The 11,152-nt window shown below is 41.4% G+C and overlaps 1 protein-coding gene across 1 annotated transcript; it reads left to right on the plus strand.

Annotated features, from left to right (window-relative positions):
* Positions 1 to 1,768: 1,768 nt before the first annotated feature.
* lyl1 (LYL1 basic helix-loop-helix family member) lies at positions 1,769 to 8,546 on the plus strand. Its single transcript, XM_067579554.1, has 4 exons — positions 1,769 to 2,457; positions 3,658 to 5,175; positions 6,365 to 6,462; positions 7,161 to 8,546. The coding sequence occupies exons 2-4, from the start codon at positions 4,415 to 4,417 to the stop codon at positions 7,703 to 7,705; spliced, it is 1,404 nt and encodes a 467-aa protein (XP_067435655.1). The 5' UTR covers positions 1,769 to 2,457; positions 3,658 to 4,414; the 3' UTR covers positions 7,706 to 8,546.
* Positions 8,547 to 11,152: the final 2,606 nt, after the last annotated feature.

Consider the following 11,152-nt stretch of genomic DNA (forward strand, 5'->3'; position numbering starts at 1 on the left):
AACCACAGCTGCCGGACGCAAAGTAGTGTGACAGACCGATAGATGACACTGTCTGCACTCTGATTATACATGGACTATTGTTATTTCAGCATATTCACACCCCTGGCAGTTATTGTCTATAATGATGATGATGATGATGATTCACATTGGTGGCAATGTAGAATGAAAAAAACAAACAATAATGATGATGATGAAGGTGATGACAGATTTCTCGTAAAGTTGCTTAGCAAACTGCTTTCTTTCCCAGGACCTAGAAGGTCACGTAACTGTAAGCCTTTATAATGTTTGTGTTTCAGTCTGTCTAAGAAGGAAATGACTGCAGGGAATGTAAAAGAGGCGTTGACCCTGAGGTTCAGAGCGACACGCCGAGAGAGAGAGAGAGAGAGAGAGAGAGAGAGAGAGAGAGAGAGAGAGAGAGTTTGAGATGAATTGAGCAGTAATGTGTGAGCACAAAGGACAGCAGAGAGACAGTGAGAGAGAACATGTGTGTGAGACGGATCCAGGAAGGACGTTTGCGAGCTCTTGGAGAGGAAAGTAACCATGATGACGACTTGTGTGTTGGTCATCAGTGACACAGGTGCGCTCTGATGTCATAACAGAAAATCTCCAGTCAATTGAGTCCGATGAATGAATTCATGTTTGCTCAAAGCTCACTTTGCACTTGACTCATATAATAATAATCTCTTTTATTTGAACAGATGTTTGTTTTCAACCTTTTAAATTACAAAACTGTTTAGTAGATTTTCTCTGTCTCGAGTCTGATGAATAAAGACCTTTTTGTGTTTGTATAATTCTGTTACAAATACATATAGTGAATATTAGCACTGCACTATTATGCACTGCACTATGATTATTTTCGTTATTGATTAATCTTGATCATTTTGTCTGGCCAGTAAAATGTTGGAAAATAGTGAAAAATGCTTGTTTTATATTACAAACTGTCAATCAATTTACTATATGACAAAGAAAAGCATAAGATCCTCATATTTGAGAGGTTGAAACCAATGAATGTTTTTGGCATTTTTGCTTGAAAAATGATCAAAATAGTTGTGGATTAAGTTTCTGTCAATTAATCAACTGAACATTTCAGCTCTAGTGGACACAATGAGCTTACATTATAACCTTTAATAAAAGAAAAGCTTCTCTCCTGGTTTCATCTCTGCTCAGCTCTTTTATTACATCTATTTGTCTCAAATTTTAAATGAATATTTGTTGATAAAGCTGCTACAAATACATATTATTGGCGATTCTTTGCTTGTAATCTGCCTGTTAAAAGACAAACTCTAATAGCAGACGCTCTCAAGCAAAGACTTCAGGTAATTCCCCAAATGACTGTGTTATTTGTGGAAGTGTCTGCGTATGTACATGTTCTGTATGTGTGTGTACATTCATGCATGTACAACTTGGCATGCGTGTATGTGTACAGTACATCGTTGTCTGTTTATCATATTGTGATATAAGTACAGTTGCGGATATTTTCTTGGAAACAGTCCAGATCCCTTCAAAGTCTGGGACTGACCAGTCTAGTGTTATGTATGTGTGTGTGTGTGTGTGTGTGTGTGTGTGTGTGTGTGTGTGTGTGTGTATGAGAGTATGTGTGTTGGTATTGGTGGTGGTGGAGGAGGAGGAGGGGTTGTGGGGGGGGGGTGGAGGTTCCTTATCTACAGGCCACAGGCAGCTTTTGAGGCTCTTATCAGCAGCCACCATATTGTACTAGCACATCCTCTTGTCCAGCAGGGAGCGGAAAACTCTCCTTGCAACATGGTTCCCTCTCTCTCCCTCTTCTCTCTCTCTCTCTCTCTCTCTCTCTCTCGCTCTCTCTCTCTCTCTCCCACCTCACATTTTGCCAGTATCAGAGCGCTCCGACTGGCAGCCAGTTAGAGCATTGTGTCTTCTTGGCGAAGAGAGTGAGAGAAGGAAGGGATAGACAGGACGGTGAAAGAGAGAGAGTGAAGAAGAGAGGTGAGAATGACATATGGACAGGGGGGGATGGCAGAGACCTGCACCATCCGTCTCCATGCTTTGAGTGTGTCTTCGTTCAAAGGAGCAACTTCACAACAACAAAAAAACAAATGTGTGTGTTTGGACTGACTTTCGGTCTCGGTGTGACTTCATATCTTTGTGAATATTTTGGACTGTCATTTTTTTTAATTTATTTTTTTTATATTTAAGAATTTTATTTGCAGGGATTCATTTCAGTATTTGGAGTGTTTGAACGGTGTCAGACTGTTTGGCTCCAATTCTGATCTCAGAGATTGACAGACAGGCAGTGACAGGCTGCAGCAGAGTGTGAGTGACCTGAGGAGGAGGAGGAGGAGGAGGAGGAGAAGGAAGGAGGAGCAAGAGAAGGAGGATGTTAAACACTGAGGTGACACGTGCGTTCACAGATCACTTGAACTCTGACGGATTTTGCATGACAGACAGAGAGAAGCTACACTGGGTGCCATAATTTTACCTGTGAGTATTAATTAAATTATTTTATCAATTTATTTTTTAATTTTGAATACAAATCTATAGTATATGAGGCTCATTTGCAGTCTGTAACAATAATTTTAAATAATAATAATAAAAACACATTTGACATCAGTCACTGTCATATTTACAGCATGTCTGTATGTAAATCTAGTGATATTGGTAATAATGTCACTTATTGGTTGTTGGAAATTGGCAATAAAAACATTTGGTGATTTAGTTATGAGCAGAGGAAGATTGAATATGAAATCTACCAGAATTCATTTGATGGATGGACAAATTATTCTCCTAAAAGCTGAATTAAATTTGTGTGACAGTCTACTGGTTATGGTAAAAACACAATTATTTGTGCATTTGGATAAAATTTTTTTAAAAAAAATAAATAACTCAAGGTGATTATATATGATTTTTCATGTGAGTATTTATAAAATACATAAAATCTAATAACCATTCTAATAATCAACCAATCTAATAACCAGTTAATCACTGAACAATGAATTAATGCAAACTGCTCATTATACAGGAGCGTATACAGGAGGATATATGCTTGATTTGACTAAACATTAAATGCTATATCATCTGTATTTCTACAAAATATATGAGATGTCATTGTTGCTTTGTTTCTTGGCAACCGCAGCAAAATCTATCCTGAAACGGGTGCAGCTAATAAGCAAAAACATCCACGTAACACTGAGTGTCAGACACCAAAACCTTTTAAATATTCGTCTGTTACTCTGTTTCTTTGTAGCTTCTCTAGGGTTTCATTTTATTTAAGATGTTAAATGCGGCTGCAAAATTTAATTATTAAAAAGAAACTACCTGTAAGTGTCGTCCCTACATCACTGCGAAAGAGGGAACTGTTCAAAATAAAGTCATGACTACTAGAAAAGACAAAACAGGAACAACTAAGATTGCAAAACCTAGAAGAAATAATGAGTCTTACGCCTTACCGAGCAGACTACAAACAAACGTCTCCCTCCTTGAAGAAGTAGCACAACAGTAAATTTACCCGACAACAGCTGCAGTAAGAAATGAATCTGTAAATTTTCATGAAATGTTGAAATTGAAAAATTGCACTCGTGCAAAGGTTGACCTTCGGGCACATTTTCACATCTTATTGCCTTTTCTAAATATACACCAAATATATATCCTGTGTGCTTCTTTTCTTTTTCTTTTGTTCGACAGACTCTTTGATATCAATCCAATCTTCAGCGGCCTGGGACATGTTGAACGCTTAAAAGGATTTTGACTCACATCCTCAAAATACACACAGACAGACACATAGACAGTCAAACTCATTAAGAGCTGCCGCTGGGGATTCTCGTCAACCTAGAATCTGCTGCTCAGGATGTACTGCAAGAAAAATACAGACATCCAGTTCAAATCAAACCGCAACAACCACCCCAGCTCCACGCCGCACCCAGAGGCGACACTGTAGAATTAGCCCACTATAAAAGGACTGCACGTTGAAGTGAAGGAGTGAACACAGGCGTCTACCCACACTCCACACACAGCTACAATCACACAAGTAAAGGAGAGAATGATGGGTAACAAGGCTGGATCAGTGGGAAGGTGTAGCTCCATTGAAGGCAAATATAACATGGACTGATGGATAAAAGACTCACATACTGACCCTGGTGTTGAGAAGAACAACTGATGGATTTCAGTTGTTGTTGTTCACTTGTTGTGAGGTAGAGCGGCAAAATATTGCATAATCTGCAGGAAAGCGGAACAAAGGAAAGGAAGGGTTATGAGTCGCCTTTATGGAAAAGACCCATATGCTTGGAGAGGAGAGGTTTGAAGGACGAGCTGCAGGTGGTACACATGAACATACTCTCATACACAGACACAACGGGGACGAGACACACTGACACACACGCCGGGCGGCTGAGTGTTTAAGGAGCTTGGAACTGACAGGGTTTCACCCAGAGACTTCACCACCATGATGGAGAAGGTTAACTCCACCGGCCTACCTGCCTCACCACCCAAACTACCTCGCCCCTCCTCTGCCTCCTCTTCCTCTGCCTCCTCCCCATCCTGTACCTCCGTGGAGCAGCACAGTCCCCTCCAGAACCAGGCTGCAGCGTCTTCGGACACTATCAACAGCCCACATCCTGCTAACAAGACAGGGCACAAGGGACACACGGATGTCCCCGCTGGCAGCTCGATTCAGTCCCCCAGTGCCACAACGACAGTGTTAACCAGTCACCATGCAGATACAGCTGCTGCACCTGAGCCCATCGTCATGGAGACGGAGCAGAAGGAGGAGAAGCATGGAGAACCGACCACCGCCGCCGCAACCCCTGCTGCTTCTGCCACCAGGTCCCCAACACTTTCCTCTCCACCTCCACTCCTCCCTGCACCAGCCAAGACCTCCCCGTGCCCACTCCCACCTCCAACCTCCACTGCATCTTTCCCTCCGTCCTCATCATCCTCTCCTCTTCCTCCCCACATTCCAGTCATCAGTCTCGGTCACAGCAAGCCCCCTCTCCCGCTCCCCAACACCCCTTTGACTGCTTTACACCCAATTCCCAACCTTCTGCACGGGCCCCATGCAGACCTTCGCCGCAGCCAGCTGACCTGTTTGCCTGTGGCCAGTCCTGGAGGCCCTGGAGGTTCTGGAGGTCCAGGAGGTCCCTCTGCTCCCTCCCCAGGGCCCCTGTTGCCTCAGCAGTACCTGCCTGCTCACGCCTTCTTCACCAGGTTAGATTTGGTTTATTTGGATTTAGCCATTAGCACAGAAGTTTTATAACTTTTTGCCTTATGTACTTATTTGTGACCCCTCGTCACACATTGCAGTGAGGAGCTGAGAAATGTCAATTTCCCTCTGAATGTTTAATTCAAACTGTTTTTTGAAGCCTAAAGAGATAAAACTATCTAGTGCAACAAGAAAAAAGCAAAGACTTGAAACTATAAAATACTACAGTCTGGTTTCCTGAGATGTCACTAGTAATAATAATGCTTCTTCGTTGGTAAAACCAAGTTTCTGTTTCATATGAAACCTCAACTGCTGGGATTTCATGACTTCCCATTGTGATTAATAGTAATCTGCTGCACAGTTATGCGAAGTTGACAGCAGGATGTGAACTGTTATGAAGGCACCACACTTTTCTCACACTGAATTCAATCATCAGAATATTACTGGTTACCGAACATGAGTTGCATCATTGAATGTTCTTATTATAAAAACCCTGAAGATATCACTTATGAAGCTACATATTTACTTTTAATTGCAGCTAAATTTAGAAGGCATATATGGTACGGTACAAATTCAATTGACAAAAGGCTGCAAAACAGAACTCTTAAAGCTCTTTTTGAGCCCCTGAAATTGGCAACTTTTAGCTTATTCTAATGAAGAGAAGCAGACGTTATCAAAGCCCTCCTACTGTTCTTCTACTCTGTACTCGAAAAACGATTTTCCAAACAGCTTCTCATAGTATAACAGAGGAGTATCAGCTACAGTATGTAAAAAAGTGGGATTTTCCACAGTGGCTACATCTATGGCTTCCTCCATCTGTCATGGTGGTCTGGGAATAAGCTTCCCTCCCCACTTCTCTCTGGTCTGTTTGTAGCAAGAAGCATTGATCTATTTCATCACCCTGAAGTCGAAACAGCTAGTAACCAGGCTTAATGAGACCGGGCTAAAACTCTGCATGCACACTCAATCAACGCCACCAACATAATCACGTCTCAGTTAATGGCTTCCACCATCTTGGTGTTTGCTTTCTCCATCCACCCTCCAAGATTTCTCTCCATCTGGAGTTATTTAACAGAAGACAAGCCGGTTTTTATATTTTGCCAAATTTTACTGTCTATGCTGATTGAATATGCAGTTACAAACCTGTTACATTTGCATTAATTGTACTGTATTAAAAAAAAAATCTCTTTTTAGTTCTTACCTGGGTCCCTCAGGAGGAAGCTATGGTGTCATTGCCAACAGCCGGATCAAGAGAAGACCCTCATCACACTTTGAGATGGAGATCAATGATTGTGAGTTTTTGTGCTTCTAAATAAAGAATCAGATGTTGCCATTAGTGCAGCCACAGTGACAGTAATTTTTAAGGTATTTATAGGATGAGGACAGTGTTATTCTTTATTTTCTCTTTGTCAACAAGTACTATAAAAAACTAACATACACCAACAATGCATTAGTCTATCTCTCAATACTTCCTTCTCCCTCTGTGTCTGTTGTTCTCGCCTTCAATGCCATACGTTCCTACTACAGATGTAAATCTATAAATACAGGTCATGAATATATACTTTCCTCCTAAAAAGCAATTTCCAGAAACAGCAGGGCACTGTAGTATTTAGCAAATGTTGCTGAAATTGGAGTAAACAGTGAATTTGTAGGGGACTATTTTCAGTGGCGGAATAATTCACATTTGGTGGGCTAGTGAGCGTTTACGTCAGCAGACTGATGTATGAGGGATTGACTGAAAATAAACTACACTGTCCATGTTCATCATAATGAGAGAATATGTTACCCGGGGCAACAGTGTGGTTCATTGATGTATTTTTGGACCACAATGGAGCTCTAAGGCACAGAGGAATAAGCTATATTAGGCTTTGGCTAACTTATTCAGAGGATCAATTTATTGTTGAAACTGATCTTGTCAAGATAAAATATAGAATATGACCAAACTCTTCTTTTAAAACCCGCTCACAGAGTGTGTATATGTGTCTGACAGGCCCTCCTCAGAAACTTGCTCGCCGCGTCTTCACCAACAGCCGCGAGCGTTGGCGACAGCAGAATGTGAACGGGGCTTTCTCCGAGCTGAGAAAACTCATTCCCACACACCCACCAGACAAGAAGCTCAGCAAGAATGAAATCCTCCGCCTGGCTGTGAAGTACATCAACTTCCTGGTCACTCTGCTCAATGACCAGGCCCAGGACAAGAGCATGGACTCAGCTGAGGACGGGGCTGAGGACGACAGCGCCACGGCTGGATTGGACAGCAACAAACTGAATCCTCTGTTTCGGTGCGACACTCCTCCTCCGCCTCACACTGCTCCACCATCCTCAGCCCGTCCCTCCTTGGCGGCAGGCCGCAGAGACAGGGACTCAACCGATTCAGTCATCGCCCTGGCGAATTCCCCTGCAACATCCAGCTGCTATGGTGACACGGACAGTGAGGAGAGCTTTGGGGCTAAGACCTCTGTGGTGACCCATGGCATTCTGGGAAAGGTTAAGGGTCAGATAAGGATGGTGGCAGCCACAAATGATGAGCGATGACACCAAAAGACAGCATACAAAAGGTGTGCAGCCACTGGGAGTTTAAATGCCACACTGACGGACAGGACAGGACACACAATCGTTGCCAGATACCAAAGTGTTTGAGTCCAGAGAGCCTGTGTGGTTGTCTCTTCCACTCAGTGCTCAAAGTAGTGTGAATAAGGGAGGGGTGGATTTTTGGTGATATTTTGTAGTTTTAATTAGTTTAAACTCTGTTTTCCAGTGATGTGCAAACACTGAGTGTGAGGCTCTGTGTTTTAGGAATTGTGCTTTGGGTCAGGTTGAACCTCAACAGAACTTGTGTGTTTTATATCCAAACAAGGTCACAATGTTCCTGTGTTGAATATTACATCTCAATGTCAAATAATATGAATCCAACATGGATGAATTATGCAAAACAGTCCAATCAGATCATCTCAGGCTGGATTTACATGGCAACAAAATGTTGATTTCTATGTGTTCATAACAAAAATCTGATAATCTTTTCTCATTGAGGACTTTCAAGATGTTGAATTATCCCTCTGCACCCATGAAAATGTTAAATCTTTCACAGCAGGGTTAATAACCTGATGTTTGCTTCCAAATGCAGCCTAAGAAGTTTACATGTAAATAGTCAGCATTGTCCCAGTACAGTTAAGGTAATTTAGTTTAGCATGTGCTATATTGTGCCCCAGTGAAATGCATGAAATGCATTCATTAATCGAAGTTGCAGTTCTTAATGTTCCCGCTGTTCTTCTAAAAGTTCCTGTGGTCAGAGAAGCAGTGCCGATGGTCCCACCCTGACATTGTGACACACTTGTACCAGACAGAAATAAAGTGTGTTTTAGTTTGCTGTTCCTTATTTGACATCCTCTTATTGCGCTCCAGAGACTGCTCTTTGTCAGCACGATTTCTCAACACATCCACATATTTTGCCATTCTCTGCTTAGCTTGTGTATCCTCAGTGTGTTCAGTATGAATCTCAGTAGATGTTCACGCTGGTCATCAGATGTTAAACGTAAAAATGGAGATTTTACAGATTTACAAAAGAACAAAGCATGTTTTTAGTAGAAACACACATCTTATAGGGCTTACTTTAACTCTCGTCCATAATATGTTCATAACTCAACACGCATTATCTGGGCTGAATAGTCAAAGCCAAACTCCATGTTGTTAGTTTGTGCTGTTCACCAGGATGACAGATTGATAGTTACTTTTAACAAGGGAGCCATAAACAACACCGGTTAAAAAAAATAAAACTAGTGAGTGATGTGACACCCTGTAGCCGGATATAACTGTTCGCTGACATTACACTATGGCAACCCCATCCATGGAAAAAAAACAGCATTCATCGTTATCCCATGAAGTTTTCCCAGGGCAGCAGATCTAGGTGGGAATGTTGCATATGCATTGTACATATTTCTTTACGTACTGGTGTGTGTGCATACTACGTGAATAAGAACTAAGTAAGGATTTATGTAACAACAACAATTGTAGGTGTGCGGTTGTGTGTGAGGAAGGTCAGGGTGGATGTGGGATGCGGTTAGAGATGGGGTTCAGCATGGTGCGGAGGTGCTGGGAGAGGGGTTGTATAAATAAGAAGTTGGGGGGTATGTTGCAGCTGTGTAGTTGCGCTGGTGTGTCTCTGCCTGTGTGTTTTGTTCTATCAAGTGGCCAGGAAACGCCTTCAGTTAGTGCTGTCTCATTGATGGCCAACGAGTTTCCTGGAGGAGGGGTGGTGGCTGTGTGTGTGTGTGTGTGTGTGTGTGTGTGTGTGTGTGTGTGTGTGTGTATGTGTGTGTGTGTGTGTATGTTTGAGGGGTGGGGTGGCAACTGCTACATGGAAGAAGGGAGAAGGGAAAAACAGAGAGAGAAAACAGCCACCAGGATGCTCTGGGAACCCCTATACACCCGGTTTCGGGACCGCACAACAGGAAGAGCTGCTTTCACAACAGTGCCACGGCTGCCTCTGCCCGCTGTGCTGTGCCAGGCTGCCCTGTCCCCCCCCCGCTCCGCTCTGATACCACAGAGAGGATTAGAGATTGAGGCTGGGGTCACAGTAAAGTCTTTGCCAGGTTTTTACAGCAAAACAATTCATTTGTTGTGTTGGTAGGAGTTATTTCACATTATGACATTATAGAAGCTCACTCTCAATAATGGCTTCCTGGTGTCATTCAGTGATGGATGCATCGGAGTATAAACCCATCGAGGTGTGTTCAGATTGAATGCAAACCAAATGTTTGAATCTTTATTCATGCAAATAAGACTGCTGGACTCTTGCAGTCTGTTTATTTGACATAATGTAGTAATTTGACAGATATTAGCTTTAGGTAACTTACAACACAGAAAACATTTGTGTTTGAGTGACAGCTCAGATTCTGATTTAAGTTCTTTATGTTACTTTATTACAGTTTTTTTCCCCCTTTTTGTCTTTTGTACGTTTATGGAGTCACAGCCTTTGGACAGACATGATTTTTTCACTCAAGTTGAAACGTTTTCAGATGAGTCTACGCTCCAATTTGTGCAGCATAAAGCAAATTCACATCTGTTTGTGTCCCCTCACATCTTTTGACCGGACTACCTGTAAGATTTGCTTTGCATTCTGTCTAAACACACATTCAAACTTATGGTGTCCAGCTTTATCTTTGGAAATGCTTTATTAGGAATAACCCCTGGAGATGTACCATCTCATTTTCGAGGGTGTCCTAAATGACAATAATACAATATGAGCACAATCAGACAAAACATTTAACTGTAAACAAAAATAACTACGAGATCATTAAACGATACCAAATGTATAAAATAATAAAGACAAAATGAGGAGATCATACTCCAAGCAGAGCAAACAGATCATTCAGTCACAAAAAAGTATTAATGTCAGTGATAACATTAAGTAATAAAATTATAAAACATAATTTTAGAGGTGTTATTATAGGCATGTATATAGGCAGGAGACAGGGCATTTTTGAACAAGTGGAAAGATTATAAGATGATATGGGTCGGATATTTACAGATAGATTATTCCCATTAATGGAGCTTTAAAAATAAAGGCTTTCTTAGCTTTAGAAGTAGAGACTTCTGGAATAAAGAGCTGTGTAAAGTGTCTTAATTGGTAATTGGAGGAGAAAGGTACCATTAACTTTTTTAAATAGTGATGGTAACTGAAATGTATACATTCAAAAATAAACTGCAGCCAATGTTACTGTCTTTTTATGATGAGAGAAAGCCAATTAAGAGTTTCATATATTGTACAATGATGAGTTATGAAAGGACAACCAAGAGCAAATCTGCATAATCTATTATAAACTATATTGAGAGGAAGATTAGTTTTGGATGCAGCCTGATATATGTTGGTATAATCCAATATTGGTAAAATTAGTTATGACGCAAGCTTCTTTCTAACAGTAAAATAAAAACAATTACTGGATCGGTAAAGATCACAATGTGATTAATATGGCATTTAAATGA

The sequence above is a fragment of the Thunnus thynnus genome, chromosome 3 (assembly GCF_963924715.1).
Source record: "Thunnus thynnus chromosome 3, fThuThy2.1, whole genome shotgun sequence".
NCBI classification, from domain to species: Eukaryota; Metazoa; Chordata; class Actinopteri; order Scombriformes; family Scombridae; genus Thunnus; species Thunnus thynnus.

What these genes read in the sequence shown, in the direction of transcription:
- lyl1 (XM_067579554.1), top strand. Translation starts at nt 4,415, where the DNA reads ATGATGGAGAAGGTTAACTCCACCGGCCTACCTGCCTCACCACCCAAA. An exon ending in GCTCACGCCTTCTTCACCAG is followed by an intron (nt 5,176 to 6,364) that starts GTTAGATTTGGT and finishes ATCTCTTTTTAG; the next exon opens with TTCTTACCTGGGTCCCTCAG. An exon ending in TGAGATGGAGATCAATGATT is followed by an intron (nt 6,463 to 7,160) that starts GTGAGTTTTTGT and finishes TGTGTCTGACAG; the next exon opens with GCCCTCCTCAGAAACTTGCT.